We start from the raw sequence: 19,278 nt of genomic DNA, 5'->3' as shown, positions 1-19,278 counted from the left end.
CCCTGCTACAGCCAAGGCCTTGGAGAGAATGACCCCCATCCCTGACTTACTGACCAGCCCCAGTTCACTCACCTTGTGCTGCTTAGGCTCTCACACACCACTGCATCCCCACACTTCAAATCTATCCCCCCACCCTGCCATTGGCCGTCAAGCCCCACACTCCCACTGGCAAAAGCAAAAGCTGAGCAGAAGTCAACTACATTACTCACAATCTTGTGTGTCGCACAAACACGCCTCAGTCTCTCTCACTGCCTTGCATGTGTGGATGACACATATGGTTTTGGGTAGTGTAGTTTTTATGTGGGAGATAGCATTATTAAGTCAGGAGTCAGGAAACTGAAGTCTCCCTGACATTCTGGGAGACTTGGTCAAGCTGGTCCCAGGTCCCCATGAATCGTGCTCTAGCCCTCTTCTGAAAATTGTTGTCAGTCAGAATTATGACATGAGACTGCCACAAACTCATTAACAACACTGCTCAGTACTGTGAATCACCAGCAACAGTATTTCAAAGCCAGAATCCAAGGCCACTGTAGCAATTCATCAGCTGCTCTTACATTTACTTTTTCAGCACTTCTATTTTAAAAGAAGGGAAGAAAACTGCAACTTTTCCAAAGCAATAGTAAATAAAAGGGTTTGAGGCTTTTGTTGAAGAAAATATATATAATAGTTCAAGATGATGGCTAACAATTTATTTTGATTCATATAAACTACATTTAAAAACTTTAAACTAAACGTTTTAGTCTGTTTTCAACAACCCCATATGTAGGAAGGAATTCTAAAACCCTTGTTATACAAACAGAATACATATTCCCTTATGATGCAGTTTGAGGAAGATTTCTTGTGACAGAATAGGATGAATGCTCTAGGTGTTGGAGAAATGTATAGCTGCAGGAAATGACTGGCCTTCACTTTACATATTCCAACCCACTAGTTTTCATGACATCCAAATGATGAAGATAAGTATTAACCTCATTTTGCAACATGATAGCAAAGAATGAGGTGAACTGACTGGACCAAGGCCTGACAGCAAGTCAGGAGTCCACGATTCCCAGCTGCAAATTCATTCCTCTAGGATTAGACTACTTCATTATTTTTTATTAATTATTATTATTATTATTGTGGTAGCATCTCAGAGCCCCCGTCATGGATCAGGAACTGATTGTGCTAGACACTATACAAACATAACTCCACTGCTACAAGTCTGCTTTATTCACCTTGCCTAAAGAGTGTTCGTATTTGTTTAGTGAAAGGGCTCGATGCATCACAATGGAATGGTGAAGAGCAATTCTGAGTTAATACAAACAAAAGGTTTGTTCAAAAAGGTCCAATGACTGTGAGTAGCAAGTTCTGGTATTTTGCCAAGAGCTAGTGGGGATGGGGAAACAACATGCCTGTTAAAAAGTTACTAATTCTTGTGAATATTCACAAGGAAAAATCTTTTAAAAAAACCCATACTTTAAAATGATCAGGATAGCTCCTTTCTGTGGAGGGGACGAAGAGCCCTGCTTTAGAACAGAGATGTCTCCCGAAGGCAGGTTTCCCCCGGCAACCAGAGATAAACCAGTGCCTAACTGGGAAGGAAGCCAACCTTACCTGGTCACTCCACACTGTTCTTTGTTCAGTCGCATTGGGGGGGAAAGGGGGCGGGGGGAAGAGAGGAGGAGAGCTGTAGCCTTGGAATGAGGGAGAACAAGATAATTAAGTCTCTCTTGCTTGTCTCCCAACTCAAGACCTAAGCAGTTCTGAGTGCTCTGTTCCAATCATGATGGTAGAGGAAAGTGATCACTGACAGCTAACAGAAGATCAAGAAAGCTAGGTATAGGAAGGAAAGGGAGACCCTACCGTTACAAGGTAAGTATCTTAAGTTGCAACAACAAAAAGGAGCCTAAATAAAGCAATGACCTGAATTACTCAGGCTGCTAGTGGAATCAGGAAAGCCAAAAGGGAGGCAGATTGTACTCTTGATGAAAGGGGCTCAGTAATAGCTGGTGGAGACTATTCACACGTAGGCCAGAGCGAAAGACTGTTTCATATGGTTCTATCTAATCGACTGAGAAATCAACAAAGAAAGAAAGTCTAAGATTCCTAAAAGATTAGTGAGATCTGCAGGATGAGGGCTGTGGTCGGCATCTGCATTCCTCAGGCCCAAAGGAGCTGTCCACAAGGGTGAAGCTTAGTGCAGAAGGCAGAACTTTCTGGGATGTTGTCCAAGGCTGTAGAACAAACTCTTGCAGGGTCTAAGCACCACCTCAAACCTCACCATTTTCTGTTGCAAATGCCACACATGCTTCTTTGACCTCGTCTGTGCTGCTATAAAAAGATAGCACAGTGTACAAAAGATGGATTTCATTTAAAAAAAAAGTTCCCCAAACATTTGCCCCATGGGGAGACGAAGGAAGAAAACTAACATCTGTGACTTGTGGTTCTATGTCACAAAAGGCTCCTCTAGAAGACAGACAGGGGGAGGGTGAGAGAGATGGCTCAGTGGTTTGAGCATTGGCCTCCTAAACCCAGGGTTGTGAGTTCAAACCTTGAGGGGGGCATTTAGGGATTTGGGGCAAAAATCTGTCTGGGGATTGGTCCTGCTTTGAGCAGGGGATTGGACTAGATGGCCTCCTGAGGTCCCTTCCAATCCTGACATTCTATGATTCTAAGAACAGAAAAGTTTTAAACAATGAGAAAACCAATGTGAGCTTTGCCCAAGGGTTTGTCTTGAGTATGAAAGGTGTTATTCAGAACACACTAGCTAGCACATTCTAAACCTTGAACATAGAGGAGGCAATTGTATTTTAGCATGTGCTAAACTGGTTGAGTTGAAGCCTAGCTCTCCCCTCCCCACCCCAGGGATGTTAGCTTTACCAGTTGATAGGTTCTAAAATTACAACTGGCCTTGGCTACATTATGGGTGAATCCTGGCCCCACTGAAGTCAATGGGAGTTTTGCTTTTTACTTCAATGGGGCCAATATTTCAGTCCTGAGGTTTAGAACGTGCTAGCCAACCCATTCTGTTATCCAGTCAAGCCAAAGCCTGACGAAGGACTAAGTAATGACTGAAGGGTTTTGGCCCAACAATCAAATCAAACAAAAGATTTGCATGCAAATATTCTTAGAGCAAAAATTTGAGGCCCATGACGCACTTTGATCCCAAACAAAGTAGGATTATGGTGCTCATAAAAACAGTGTTTAGGTGCTAGTTTTAAAAGAAAAATGTATGGATTTATTCTCCCAGTGATAGGTGACTATTAATTGAGCCACCACATCCCCAAAAATAGGATTGTATATTGCAGTGAAGACTTAGCACTGTATGAGTGATCTGCTGTTCGCTAACTTTCACTGGTGAAAGTGATTAATAAAAAAAAGACAGTACAATGACTTTAAAAATCTGCAGTTTGAATACAGATGCCAACATAAATGCAATTTAACTTTAAAAGTGATAATAGCTTAGACATAGTTTGGCTTCCAGGAGGACAAAGATAATAGCTTTTCTTGTGACCAACACTCAAAAGGATATTAACAGCAAGTACTGTAGTTTATTTTCCTCACGTTCCCTAGATTTTTGCAACTGTAGCACACTACACAGCAGCTGAAATATTCCCAATGGATTTCACTGTGTACACAAAATTTAGAGAGAGCTCACAGTCATTGTATGTGCATTAACAATCACACTGATAAAACCAATAATGGAATACTGTAAAAGCAATCACAATTGGCTAAATATAATATGATGGGAAATTGTAGTGTCTTTGCCACTCCTCTGCTGATAAGGCATAATCGGCTCCATTCAATTCATTGGCAAGTCAGCCGGTATGCAAAAGGAAACAATACCCGCATTCTATCTTTCCAAATAGCAATGTTGTGGTATTGTGTTAATGTGGGGAGGAGATAATCCTTCATGAGAGTCTGACACTAGCACTTCTGGGGTCATACAGAGGGCAAAGATTCCTCAACGCTATAATATTTCTGTCTGTGCAAATCTGCACATTGATCCAAGTTCTGCATCCATTCTGATGGTACCGCACTGAAAGACTGCTTTCAGAGTAAAATATTCTTGCTCTCTCTCTATATATAGTAGGTTAGAAAGTGACTCTAGAACTAACACAGAGAAAATCATCACAAAAATACCATTCACATTTTTTAACCAATGTGCTATAATATTTTTTTAATTCTTATTCTGTATTTCCGTCATAGCACTTGAACAAAAACTTTGCATGCACTGGTCTGTCAAGAGCTTAAACACATATTGAGTTAAACATTTTGCTGGTGTATTTTCACTGACACTGGAGGAGTTGTACAATGGATTAAACTGGTCCACTGTATTTAGGGCCTAATCCAAAGACCGATGAAGTCAATGGAAGCCTTTCCACCCATTTCAATAGGTTTAGGATTTGGCCCTTGGTAAAATCAATTGCAGTCTTCAATGTAATTTATTAAACTGTAAACACTTCAAGGCAGGGACTGAGGCCTTGTGTTTCAGGCATTCATGAATTCTCGGTTGAATTCCCAGCTTTGCCCCAGACTTCCTGTCTAACCCTCGGGGAAGTCAGGCTACCTCAATTCCCCATCACTACAAGGGGGATAATATTATTTCCCTATATCACAGGGAGATTGCAAGAATAAATGCATTCATGTTTCTGAGGTCCTCAAACACTACTGCTTTGAGGGCCATGTAAGTACCGAGAAAGATAGACTGTTTAGGTTTTTCTGTAATGCACCGTGTTGAGCAGACTATTGAGGAAAAACAAATACTAATTCTAAAAACTGATTAATGTACATGATTGAATTGGAGACACTAAGTTAATGTCTCCATGTTAAGTTTACTTAAACTGTTCCTAGGGCACAGTTTATCAGCACTTCCAAATGATTCATCTAGAAATAGAAAGCAATAATGATATTCTACCAGGAAGAATGGAAGAAGTGAGCAACACTAGGGAACGTGTCAGGGAAACATACCTGGTGTGGCAGTTCTCCTCTGGGCTACCATTTGGAAGTTACAGTGAAATGAAACTAAAATATCCAGCAGCTGACTTAGGGAATAAAGATGTGCAAAACCTAGCTGTGAATATAAAAACTATGCTATGGGCAACACAGACTGGTTTTGTGTGAAATTATTTCATACCCTTTTGCCTGCTTGACCAATCACTCCCTAAACAAAGGCATAATGAAGCAATTCTTATTTTTAACTGAATGGGCACGGTATCTGTCCCAGGTCTCACACTCACATTTTTTTCCCCAATTCGAAATCATGGAATTATGATATTAAGGAGGACTTGAAGACAGAAGTGACATCAAGGATAGAAAATGCATCCACAGCATTCACTAAACTCAACATCATATGGAAATAAAAGATTCACAGCACCAGAACAAAACTGAAATTTTTCAGCTCAAACATAATCTCAGTGCTAGTATACAACTACAAGAGCTACCAAAATGGTAGACAGAAAACTGGAAGCCTTTGAAAATAAGTGCCTATTAAAGATTCTAGGCATTGGCTGGAAAGACCTCATCACCAGCGAAGAGATCTAAGAATCACCAAGCAGCGGCTTGTCTCCACCAGAATCACAAGGAAGCGCTGGACATGTTTGGGGCATGTACTCCACATGCCAACGCACAGACACTCACATGAAGTCATCAAATGGAAACGAACTAGTGTGAAGAAACGAGGGCACCCAAGAGGAAACTTCAAGAAGAACCCTTAATAGGAACAGCAGAAACAGTTGATCTTAACAAAATAGAGCATGTAGAAGCAGCAGCAAATGAGAGGAATGGAAGAGACTAGTTTCCACTCCTTGAGCCAACACTGGAGCAGGAAGGCTGTAATAAAAAATAGTAAGTGACTTTAATGAACAGGGTGTTTTGACGATATGTTATTTTTAGAATGTTCAATGTAAAAAAAAAAAATCAATGCAGCTGTTTATAGGGTGCTCGGATATCTGTTTGAAACACTGCTGCTAAACAACAGACACCTCCAAGTTCTTTCCCTTTCCCTCTCCGCTCCCTTAGCCCTTCTGCTTCAGTTTCTCCATCTATAAAATGGGGATGTCAACTAACCTGCTTCACAGCAGCTCTGAGAGCATGAATCAGTTGATTTCTGAATAGAGTTTGGATGACGGTGCTTGCTAAGTATCACATTTAAATGCTCATGACAACTACAAACATACAATATCCTGTATTTAACTGTCACTATGCTCTTTCCCCTCTCTCATCCAAGGCACCTACTCACGCAATAAGGCAGTGCTGATACAGAGCTGTTACAAAACTGGAGTTATTTATTATTTGTTGACATAAGCACCTATAACATGCCACGTACTTTCCAAACACAAACGAGTGCCTGGCCTCTGATCCAAACAACAGACAAAAGGAAAGAGGATAGTTTATAATGTCTGAGTAAAGTGGTCAAAGAGGTAAACATCCACAGTGAAATACTGCTTGATTATCCCAATTGCTTCCCCCCCTTTTTAGGTGGGGCATAACATTAGTTGCTAGCTCTAGGTTAAAAAGTGCAGCACAGATCTTAATTCTCAGTTCAAAGGCTCTAACTGCTGCTCACACAAATTAAGAAAAACAAAACAAACATGTTTGACAGATAACCTGTAACTCCTTGATTTTTCACTTTTTACATATAAAAGAAGATGAAAGTCACACAAAGCCTGAAAAAACAGGATGAGAGAAATCAGAATGTCCTCCCTCCCAATCACAAACAGGGCATGGGGCAGCTCTGTAGCCTTTCCACAGACAGAATTCCAGCTCCTTGGCTATAATAGGGTGTATAATCCTGACACACCTATTACACAAGGATTTGTGACCACTGAACCTGTGTGTGACTGCAGATGTACCAGATAATTCCTCTCCTGTCACTGGCCACCCTGTAAGCCACATTCACCCTCCACATTGGGATACGTGAGCCTGGCTCTGGGAGATTTTCAGAGTGGGAGTTGCACAGGACCCTGTGACCCTACCCAGGGTGCAGGGGTGCCATGGCATTGTTGCGCTTCCAATGCTTTGGGGACCTTCTGCAGTTCCAACACATTTGAGTGAATTGTACTCTACTAAAGTCAACATAAAAAACAATAAAAAGAAGAACAGGAGTACTTGTGGCACCTTAGAGACTAACAAATTTACTAGAGCATAAGCTTTGTTTAGTCTCTAAGGTGCCACAAGTACTCCTGTTCTTCTTTTTGCGGATACAGACTAACACGGCTGTTACTCTGAAACTTATAAAAAACAATGCCTCATCCTGACCCTGAGATATAATAAGGCTATATTTTTTATACACACATATAATAAAAAAGCAAACCAACCAGAGTACAGAAGATGCATTGGCATTGTGCTATTGTTGTCATCTGTTCCACGGGATATTCCCCAAGACAGAGTTTACAGGACACCAAAGGGTCAAGTACCAAGTCCCAGGTAGGCCTGTATCTTGCTGTAGTCATTGCAGAGCAGTCTGAAAAAAACAACAACAAACGTGAAAAAATAAAACACTTCCATCACAACCTTACTACATTCCTGGGCAGTGCAAGGCCTTATTTTCCATATCCACTGCTGTCTATTAACTGTTAGGAAATTAAACACAGTAAATTATTATTATTATTATGTGTACTGTGGTAATGTATAACGTACTGTATTATGTGCATCTCAAAGATACAGCCCCACACCTGAGAGAACATAGGATCTAGATAGACAAAGGATAGGTGACAAGTGCGGAAAAGGGATGTAACATACAAGCAAAGTGATCATGGGGATAGTAGGCAAGGAAACATCCCATTAGTTGCAGATTTCTCTTTGCTGGAAGTTACACACTAAACGCCAACCACCCCCCTTCCAGCCCACAATTCTGCCCTCATCTTTCTTCCACACGGTATATCAGCTTCCTTTCACCCTCATTTGATCCTCCATCCCACATAAGGATGTGATACAAAGCTCACTGAAGTCACTGGGGGCCAGATTTACAAAGGCATTTAAGTGCCTAATGGGATTTACAAGAGAACCTAAGAAAGTTAGGTGCCTAAGCCCCATTGAAGTCAGTGGGAGTTAGATGCCCAACTTGTTTTACGCAATCTCACTAGGTGGCTAACTATATCTTTAGGTGCCTACATACTTAAATTTTAAATCTGGCCCTGGGAATCTTTCCACAAGCTTCAAGGGGATTCAGCTCTGGCCTTCCATGAACGAACAAGCATATCACCACAGTGCAACAGTGCCAGAATTTCAATTAACTGCATGAGTTTATAACTCAGCCATAAAAGTTCACTTGTAGGTCATTCATTTAATTCTGATCCATTTGGGCAGTGACCAAAAATCTGGAGCAGTTAGCTCTGGTGGCATGTATTAAACGAATGTGTGGCTCTATCCAATTCTCAGTGAGCAGTTAACCAAAAAACCCCACAAATAATTGCTTCTCACTGGCACCTCTATCAAATACCTCGAAAGACCAAGGACTAAATAACCCTCTTCGTCCTTAGAGGAGATCTTCCAGGCCAGTGTTCAGGCACAGTGGTGAGGTAGCACAGGATAGGCTTTCATGGCTTTATCTATTTTCTGGCTAAAGAACTTGGAAATTCCAGGAAGTGTTAATGTACTTACTTTGGAAAAGGCTTTGCTCATGGCAGAAACGATCAGAGGCAAACAAACAATATTTCAGTTCAGCCATTGTTAAGTCACAGAAAAGTAGTAATTAACTGCAAATTCCACAAGGCTTTTGTGTATAGCTGTGATGTGCTGCTTATGCTGTTCAGTTGCAGGCCCTGATCCATAAAGCGACACTTGTATGGTTGAAAAATTAACAAAGTGAGGGCTATCAAATGCACATGAGCATTATTTTTCACAAAAGTACTGCCCCGGACACCCTGATTTTTCCTCTTTAATTCATGCTTCAAAAGGCACCAAGTTGCGTTCACCTGTTCTCCTGGCTGAGGTAAACCCCACTCTGAAAGTGCTTATTTAAAAAGAAAAGCCAGGTTCTCCCCTCTTGGGATACGTGCACTGCCTCTGCGCTGCATTATTAGAGCTGAATATGATGCAAATCATAATCTATCCAAAGAGACAGGCAGATAAACCATTTGAAGTTGGGTGTTGTTTCCATTAAGAGCATCTGGTCATCGTTACAGTAGAGGCTCTGTAGCAGAGGCTGAGGCACAGGGATGCCTGAAGAACAGACATTCCTGATAGGAATCACCTTTGTGAATTGCTCAATATTCACTATGCCCACTCCTAAAGATGCACTGCATTGCAAGAACCAATATTTGCAGATATTTTTGTTCGTAGTACCAGCAGCAGGCTGATCACTACACTGGTTTAATTTTAGAGTGATTTTAGAGAGAGAATCAGAATGGGCTAGTCCTCATCCATGCCCCAGTCTCCATTAGATACTGGGTACAGTCACTTCGCACTCACTTAGATGAGACTGGAATGTAAAGCTAGGTGTCATCAGGATACTGACCACACTGAGACCCACACTGCCTCACTAATTCCCCCTGCATGCAGGTTGGACAAATAAGACCCTGTGGAACCCCACAGGACACAGAGCTTAGGTCAGACAAACAGTTGCCTATTATTATCCAGAAAGAAAACATACCTGCTCAGAGTATACACTCAACAAAAATACCTCAGCTCAAAGACCTGAGGACTCCAGATACTGCTGAGAGTGCTTCACCATATCAAGGAAGTTAGTTAACCTTCCAAAAAATGAGAGCTCCATAGAAGGCTGACTGAACTGGAGAGATTATCTACACTAGAAAATGGTTTCTTGAGCAAGCATCTACATTATTTTTTGCAAGATATGCCAGTACTTTGTCTTCCCTCAGGGAAGCACTGACTGCTCCAAAAATGACCATAACTCTTCTACACTGGCTTTAACCAGGCAGAAGGCACATGGATGTGTCTTACTCTGTATCTGTGGATTTCCCAACACCTCCAGAGCTTCAATAAGTATCAGAAGCTGAAACTCTGATTTTAGCACTCTGCAAAACTTGGTGTAAAGGCTTAGATAGAAACTCAAGCAGGAGGTGTCTTTTTTGCCCCAAAACAACCTACATACAGCGTTCAAAGAAACGTTTACAGTTGATACAAGTCTGTTGATATTTTTTTTGCTACACTGCAGATACGATTCCCCGAAAGTTTACAAACTCACTGAAGAGAGCAGAACTTTTGATGTTAGCCCTCCGTCTGTTAGGGAAGCTTACTTAGGCTCTGTCTACACTGCAGTTGGGAGCGAGTCTCCCAGCCCAGCTACCACACTAAAAATAGCAGTGTGGATGCTGCAGCTAGTCACCTGAGCGAGACCCTGGTCAGCCTGAGCTGTCAGCTGAGCTGCAACGTCCACGCTGCTATTTTTAGTCTGCTAGCTCAAGTGGAGCTAGAATGAGTCTGTCTACCCGGGCTGGGAGGCTTGCTCCCTGCAGTCACACAGACATAACCTTACAGTCTCTAACCCACTAGAAAATGCCCTTTTAAAGTGGAGAGAAGGGCACAAAAAGCAGTATCCCATCATATTTATTTTTAGTGAAAACTGATGTAGCCAATGGGGGGAGAAAAAACAATCTGGATTGCTACCTCTGAGCACTGACATGCTGTTTCAAAGAAGATATAAAAGTACTGGAGGACTGCATGGCATAATGGCTCAAAGTCACAATGCATGAGGTGTGCTGTGCAATCTGACTTGACACACTTTCTCTTTGAGTTCGGACATTTCCAGGGGCCTCAAACCAAAGTTTTGAATAATTTTAGCCAGTTTCCTTATTGTTTATCCCCACTTATGCATTAAAGAAAAATAAACATCAGCAAAAGTGATTTCTCCACACCAAACCCTAATTTACCTGGTATTGTTTACATTTACACACCGTTCCACGAAGCACTTGAGCTTGAATGATCACACACATATTTCTGTGTTTGTATTGGCACCACTTAAGAATGCACTTCACTAGGCAAATTTAGGCTCTTGTTCACTGGTATGTGTTGCTTATGGTAACAGATAGAAAGAAGTATGAGACAGCAGGCAGTGGGGAAAAGAGATGTACGTGAGTTAGGATGGACTTTCATGGCTCAGGAAGACCAAAATGCCATAGATTGTTGTGACATTTCCAGCCCACGCGGAAGGGATGGGTGTTTATGCAATTCAAACTAAAACCTTAAATAAATACACCAATCCATGCAAAATCTATGTTATGCAAATCTGAGGTTAGTCACTAGGGTGCATGGGCCTGGGGACAATTCCACCCCCCACACTTGTCTGTCCACTGTGTCCTTCCACACAGTCTTACTGTGATAGCGTCTCTCCTGCAGCTATAACTGGATTGAATGGTCTTCCTTTGTATTGTCATCTCATGTGGGGACATCTCTTCTCCCTCAGCTATTCCTCTGTGACACTATGACACCTGTTTCAAGCAAGCACCCTAGGGGTCCAGCAGAAATTGGTTACCTAATACAATTGTTATTTAACTGATGGCCTCTTGAATTCAGTGGGACTCTAAAGATATAAGTAAGCAGAATTTGACAAGGTTCAGAGGGCAGGCAGAGGGTGCCGCTATAGGCTTGCTTAGAGCACCTTTGACATACCAGCCTTCAGCCTGAGACAACAGGACCCACAACAATTGATGATAAACATCAAGTGCATTTATAATGCAATGATGTAAAACCAGTTAGTTGTTCCCATAGTCATTTCAAGAATCACTACTACTTAATGGCATTTTTTAACCAAGTATTAATTTCAGTTTCTCAATATATTACAGCATTTCACACTTTACTTCTCATCATTTTACAAACAGACATATATGAGAGTACTTGTCTTTACATCTTTCTCTTGGTCTTCTACAATCTTAATCCAAAGCTTCCAAAATGATTACCCATTGCAACTTGAATCTCTGCCAAGTTCTTACTATCATATTCTTAGTAAGGAAGTCTGGCACCCACTGGTAAGAAAATATCCACATTTATCTGTGGTGTAAAACCAAGAGCAAAGAAACCTGTCTACTTGTTAGTGGAAAAATGTTTTCCAAATCCAGCGTTGTCTTTTTTTTCTGTTGGGAAGTATAGGATATTAAGCTCTTCAGGGTACAAGTTGCGGCCTTCTTTGTGCTTGCTTGGCACATTTGGGAAAATACCACAATATAAATAACAAATCACCATATCAAAATATCCCTACACGTAATAAGATAATTCAGCTACCAAAAACAACAGAAGCAGAGACAAAAGCATGTTCTGTCAAGATCCATTCACCAGAGTAATTCTTCCAGGGGATCCTAGCTACAGACAATTTAAGATTTCAGAGTGTGTTCCTATGTCTTTTAGTGACACAGAATGTTGCTTACAGTAAGGGCAAGAAAAGTCTAAGCAGTTGGTCATCTGTTGCTGGGTGCCTAAATACCTGCTGGTTGAGTTGGGATTCCTAGAAAATGACCCTGTAAATATATTTCAAATGCACAGGAGTAAAGCTTTTTACCCAGTGTAGTATGCTCCACCCACTGAATAGATTTTATCCCATTGCAAATTTAGACCATTATACATGTACTGTGAATTGTCAATTCAGTATGTGGTGCATGAGAGCTCCTCAGGTATTAACAGTAGTTTGCATAATTAAACCCTCATAAGGTGGGTTGAAAACAAGAGTACACCTTGATCTTAAAATTCACCTCCAGATTTCTACTGCAGTTGATGGCAGTTTCATGCACACATCTGAGCAAAATTTGGTCCACATCATTGGGCAGTGAATCTGTAAGACATGCCAGCATGACATTTCCTCTCCTGGAATAGCCTTATATTGAATGCTGGGAAAAGAGATCATCAGGAGCAGTGATGTATTCACTTTACTGAGTGATCCAGAAGCTATTCAGAGCTATCCCCTCACATATAATCAGTAAGCTGCCTCACAGCTATTTGATTGTGTAAATTACCAACCATGCTCTGCACATCACTACCTGGAAATGAAATCAGTCCCAAGAGTGACTCACTGACTCTTTAGAGTTCTGTTCATGTAGCATGACTATTTAAACACCAATGTATTTACATTCAGAAGGGAGAAAAACACCCTCTCATCCAACCTAATATTTACTTTCATTATTTCTATGCAACACCCAATGACCCAAAGCAACATAATGAAGATAAAATGGCTTTCTGTAGCACTCCTTGCCTTTGGGCAATTCTTTCTACTTGTTATGTGAAGATAAATGGCAATATTAATTTACTGATAAAATAAGCCATAATGTTTCAAGATCTCTAAAAAGCAGAGGGGATTGTGTATGGAATGAGGGAGGAATGAAGCGGATGCCCACCTGCATAAATCTCAAATAATTAATGCAATAAGAATTTCTAAAGTACATCGTCACTGTAGTGAAGGATGAAAACATTATCTACTATCTACATAGCACTGCATTGACAGCAATTGTAATGTTCCATATGACTAACTGGAAAAAAATATGATTGCAAGGTAGTATAATGGATTATATTGAACTACAGGTGTATTTATATTGGTGGGCCAACTCACCAGCCAGTGCTACAAATAAAGCTCCCACAGCAGCAAAATTTCAGGCTCTTTTTATAGGGGTGGGTTTATTTCTCAAAACAGTCCAACACAAATCAAACAGATAAATTGGGTTCTGTTGCCTGGCCTTTTTCCAGCTCCTTTACCTTGACCCAGGGTCTTCTACAGGATCTCTCTCACAGCTGAGCAGCTTAACGGCCTTTTGTCTAAGGACCAGGTAACCTGCCAGCCTGAACCCTGGCCTCAGACCCATTACCTGGGAGGCAGCTAGTCAGTCACAAGTAGGGCTAAGCCCTCTGCCTTTAATGAGTCATCCCACACTGTGACTGTGCTGGACACTACTTATTAACACAGGATCTCATCCAGCTCCCATTGAAGTCAATGGAAATAACCCCATTGATTTAAATAGGATATGAATCAGGCCCTTTAAGTGTGGTTCTTATCACTGATGTCCTTTTTCATTAAAGTGGCCCTTGCTATTATTCTCTCTCTGTCAGACTGCTGTAATGCACATTAAACTGTTCCAAATATCACTTCTAGGTGCAGAAAAAAAGATGCCGTTTATAAAGCAGGATCTTCTGCATGGAGGACATTACGCCTGTGCTGTGTGATCTGCACTCACTGACAACTGACTTCTGGGTGAAGTTTTAGTTAATGGCTTTGACTTACAAAGGCCTAAATTGTTTCGATCCTCCCTATATTTGAAACGGCTTCATTCCTCACATGATTCTATACCCGTCCGTAACTACCAGCCAAGGTGTTTAAGTTAGCCGGACACTGGTTTACAACAGGGAGGGTGGTTGTAGCGTTGTCATCAGTGAGGGCTCCTGGACTCTGAATTTTACTTCCCTCTTTGGTCCACCATAACCTGGATGTAATGCTCCCTTCATCTGTTTCACCAGGCTTTTCCAGGGATTTGAAGTAGAGTTGTACTGCTGACACCTGGGAGAACTCGTCAAAGCACAGAGGTAATCTGTAAATTTATTTGTTTAAAATTATTGATTTTAATTGTGTGTGTGTGTGTGTGTGCGCGCGCGCGCCAGGAGACTTCTGACTGGGTTATTTAAAAACTCTAAATAAAATAAAGAATTATACCATCTTTGCATCCATCTGCTGTGGACTGTAAGCCTATAAAAGCAGACATGCGACTCAGGAATTATAGCTATCCTAGAAACTTACATGCCTTCCTCACCCCCATCACAGTAGTATCTGGCCTCCTCAGAATCTTTATCACCCCAAGACCCCTGCAAGGCAGGAAGTACTATTATCCCCATTCTATCATTGGGGTACTGAGGCAGATGGCCAGATTTGATTTCAATGGGACTTAGGTACTTACCCTGCTCAGATTATTGGGGTTTCCAAACCTGACACCTATCTGCATCAGCAGCATTTAAGTACCTTTGTAAAAAACTTGCTGGGATGGTTCTCAGGGCACCCAGGACCAGGAGTCACCTTGTTACTCCCTGTCCCCAGTGTGAGGGAGTCTTGCCTGTGGTAACTGGGTGTCAGCTCCCTAACCCCACCAGACTTCGGCCACTCAAGCACTCTCCTCTGGGCTATGCCAGCCCTATCTTTGCCACACAGATTAACAATAGGTGAACCCTAGTCTTCGACTCCTTTTGAATCATTCCCCTAGGACAGTGGTTCCCAAACTGGGGTTCGTGAACCTCTGGGGGTTCGTGAAATGTTACAGGGGGTTCTTGGGGAAAAATTCCCTAATGGCGGACAGAGCTGTCCCTACGGACCTCAGGCAGCACTGGGTCAGCAGCCCGGAGCCCCTGGACTTCTAAGAGCTAAGCAGATCAAAGCAAGCATATCTATCACACTGAGGAGATTTAAACTTCAAGACTCCTTATAAGAAATGGAAAGGGAGGTGGATATTTTTTGCTATTTTTAAAATTAAATTGGCAGCTAGTATTGTTTTAAAAATTATTATGAAGAACAAGTTTAAGCTTTGTTGTAACATGCATTGTTTGCTTGGCTGCTCAAGACCTGAATGCTTGTGTAGGAAGAACTCTGAGTTGGCTTCTTAAATACCTTCATGCTGTTTCACATCTGATACTCCTTGATGAAACATAGGAGCCTTGTTGTATAACAGGCTTATTCAAAGTGATACAAGCTACAAAAGTGAGATCTTGGAAGAGTGTTGCCATTTTCATAATGTCATAAAAATACTGTAATGATAAATAATAATTAATAATAAATAGTGTGTAATAAGCATGTCATAAAAACAAATTTCATATTTCCAAGATCACTGCTTTTACAGTTTATACTCAGGTAAAGGAGAAAAATTCCTGGAAATATTCATTTTTAGGAGGGGGTTCGCGAGACTAGACATTTTAGTGAAAGGGGTTCACAGGTTGTTAAAGTTTGGGAACCAGTGCCCTAGGATATCCAGTACCTAACACTGGCTAATCACGGAAACACCAGATCCTCTGCTCGCAAAGGAGCAATATACCCCAATTTACTAGTTTTATCTTAACACACACACACACACACACCCCTCTCCCATATAACACACAGGACTTGTGACTTATTATAATAAAACAAACATAGGTTTATTTAAGAAAGAATAGAGAGCTAAATAGAAACAAAACAGAGTGATGAAAACAAATGATTAAAATACAAAACAAACCATAAAACATTAACTTGGTTCTTCATAGTTACTTTTCCTGTTTAATCAAATAGGTTCTCTCTCCGCCCCACGCCCTCCAAAATTCAGTCTGTTACATAGCTGACTGGCTCCACAGGAACCAGGATCCAATTTTTCCATGAGAACATTCTGTGACGTTGTGCAGTCTATATGGTTTTATAAAAACATAAGAAGTGAATATAATGTAACTGGAATATGCTTCATGCAAAAGGTCTCTTGTAAGGTATCATTACAAAGCTTATAATCTACTGAGTGTGATCATCCTATTTGTACAAATGTACTACTCTTGTATCTAAAACTAGAAATATTAAATATAACTCTGAGGGCCTATTGTAATTATGCAAAGTGTGGGCCATTAATAGTGGTTTGGAACCTTGATGACTCCGATTAACCAGGACCACTGTCTGCAGATGGTTATGTTTACCTGTTAGTCTTCCTGTATATGTGTGTGCTGGCAAGTGGGTAATGAAGTCTTGCAGTGACATGTGATCATGTCACTGAACTGGAATCCATCTTTAACCTGGTGCTTTTCCAGTGGTGGTGTGGTGGGAACCCAGAGGGATAAAGGGTTCCCGCCTTATGCAAAAGATATATAAAGGGGTGGAAGAGAACAAAGTGAGGAGAGGCACCATCATGAAGAATCCCCTAGCTACCACCTAAGCTGGAACAAGAGCTGTACCAGGGGAAAGAATTGTGCCCAGGCCTGGAAGGTGTCCAGTCTGAGAAAAAAAAAAAAAAAAAAAAAAAAAAACTTACTGAAGCATCTCTGAGGGTGAGATTATCTGTATTCAGTTTGATTAGACATAGATTTGCGCATTTTATTTTATTTTGCTTCGTGACTTTCTTTGTTCTGTCTGTTACTATTTGGAACCACTTAAATCCTTCTTTCTGTATTTAATAAAATCACTTTCTACGTAATTAACTCAGAGTATGTATTAATACCTGGGGGAGCAAACAACTGTGCATCTCTCTCTACTAGTGTTATAGAGGGCGAACAATTTATGAGTTTACTCTGCATAAGCTTTATACAGGGTAAAACGGATTTATTTGGGTTTAGACCCCACTGGGAGTTGGGCATCTGAGTGCCAAAGACAAGCACACTTGCAGCTTTGGGGCAAGTTATTCAGACCCAGGGTCTCTGTTGGAGCAAACGGGAGTGTCTGGCTCAGCAAGACAGGGTGCTGGAGTCCTGAGCTGGCAGGGAAAACAGGAATAGAAGTACTGTATTTTCTGGCGTATAAGACTACTTTTTAACCCAGGAAAATCTTCTCAAAAGTCGGGGGTCGTCTTATACGCCGAGTGTCGTTTTATAGGGCGGGTGCTGAAACTTCCGAGCCGGACTGGAGAATCTGCGGTCGCCGCATATGGTGGGGGGAGCTCAAAAACGGCCGCGGCCGCATCCCCGCCCGATGACGATACGTAATACAACAGCGCACTAAACATGGCTATGCGTTAAGTAGTATTGGAAATATGGATGAAACTCCAATGAATTTTGATATGGTTGGAAATAAAACTGTCCATCAAAAAGGTGAAAAAACAATTTTAATTAAAACAACAGGACATGAGAAGTCCAGTTTTACAGTGGTACTAGGATGCACAGCTGATGGCGCCAAACTGAGACCAATGATTATTTTTAAAAGAAAAACAATGCCGAAATTCAAGTTCCCTGTTGGTTGTTTTGTACATGTGAATGAAAAAGGCTGGATGGATGAAGAAGGGGTAAAGCTATGGCTTGATAATGTATGGAGCAGGCGACCAGGTGGACTTATTCAAAAATGTAGTCTACTGGTGTGGGATATGTTCAGGGCTCATTTAACTCCCAGCACCAAGCAAATGCTTGCAAGACTAAACACAGATGCGGCAGTTTTTCCTGCAGGATTGACATCGTTGGTACAGCCACTGGATGTGTGCCTAAACAAGACATTTAAAGATCGCATTCAAGAACAGTGGAATGAATGGATGGTTAGCGGCGAAAAGTCATTCACAAAAGGAGGAAACATGCGTGCTCCACAGTTGGATGTTTTGTGCAAGTTTGTCATAAAAGCCTGGAATGATATTGATGCAGAAACAGTAATCAAGTCTTTCAAGAAGTGTGGCATATCAAATTCATTAGATGGTATGGAGGACGACTACTTGTGGCAAGATGAAGAGGAAGCCGAAGCTGAGACCACACCATCTGATACGGAATTCGATCCATACGATGACTGCCTTACAAATGTATCACAAGATGTCACTGATGTACTTATGATATCAGATGACGAACAGGAGGATTTTGAAGGCTTTTAAAGGGAAACTGTCACGCCAGCAAAACCTGTAAAAATACCGTAGCTTGCAGTTATGATGGGCGTTGCTAACTCGCCAGGGACTTGCCCGGCACTTGCTCTCTCTCTCTTGTTTGTTATCTTCCTCCTATCATCATCAGTTCCAGTTTGGTTGACAGCTTAGAAAACAAACAGCATGGCAGCTCCCATGGGTTTATTGTCTTATCCTTCCTTTCAGCTTTAGAGTGAATTAGGAAAAGTTTAATCCACTTGCACTGTTTTATGTTTACATGTTTGATGACAAACAGCCTTATGTTTATAAGTGACAGTTTTCCTGCTAAGTACCTGCATGTCATAAGCATTTGAATTAAAATTACCATATTGAAATCAAATCTGATGTTTTTTTAATTTTTTTTTGGTGTGTGTTGGAAGAGGGGTAGTCTTATACGGTGAGTATATCCCAAACTCTATATTTTAACTGGAAAAGTTGGGGGTCGTCTTATACGCCCAGTCGTCTTATACGCCGGAAAATACGGTAGTCTTGGTACATTAGGTGGCAGCTCCCAAGGGGGTTTCTGTGATCCATTCCTGCTCCCCAAGATGTGAAAGGATTTAGATGGTCTTTCCCCCTCCTCTGTTATTATGAATAAAGACAAAGGGCTTTTTCAGTAACAGGGTGAACCTCTGTCTAATGCAATGTTTCCTTTTCACCTCCAAGTGGTTTCAATTTTTTGCATTTCTCTCTGATGGTTTTCCATTGATAGTCTTGGGATGGAGCAAGGCTAGACAATTGAGCCTTGTATTACATCACCGGCTAAATAGGGAGGGGTGACAATTCCCTCCTGCATGAATGGGCCATCACCGAAACATCAAGTTACAAGCTTTCTGTA

At 41.3% G+C, this 19,278-nt stretch overlaps 1 protein-coding gene across 2 annotated transcripts in view; it reads right to left on the bottom strand.

Moving 5' to 3' along the window:
* RNF144A (ring finger protein 144A) overlaps window positions 1-19,278 on the bottom strand; it is a 102,735-nt gene that overhangs the window by 25,520 nt on the left and 57,937 nt on the right. For both annotated transcript variants that reach the window (XM_034766457.1, XM_034766456.1), the window contains exon 2: window positions 7,299-7,444. In XM_034766457.1, coding sequence (XP_034622348.1) covers window positions 7,299-7,433 — 135 coding nt within the window. In that variant the 5' untranslated portion in view covers window positions 7,434-7,444. The remainder of the gene's footprint in view (window positions 1-7,298; window positions 7,445-19,278) is intronic.

Source organism: Trachemys scripta, chromosome 3 (assembly GCF_013100865.1).
Source record: "Trachemys scripta elegans isolate TJP31775 chromosome 3, CAS_Tse_1.0, whole genome shotgun sequence".
Classification (NCBI taxonomy): domain Eukaryota; kingdom Metazoa; phylum Chordata; order Testudines; family Emydidae; genus Trachemys; species Trachemys scripta.
Note: the sequence above shows the minus strand (reverse complement) of the source record. Positions and strands in the feature narration are given on the sequence as shown.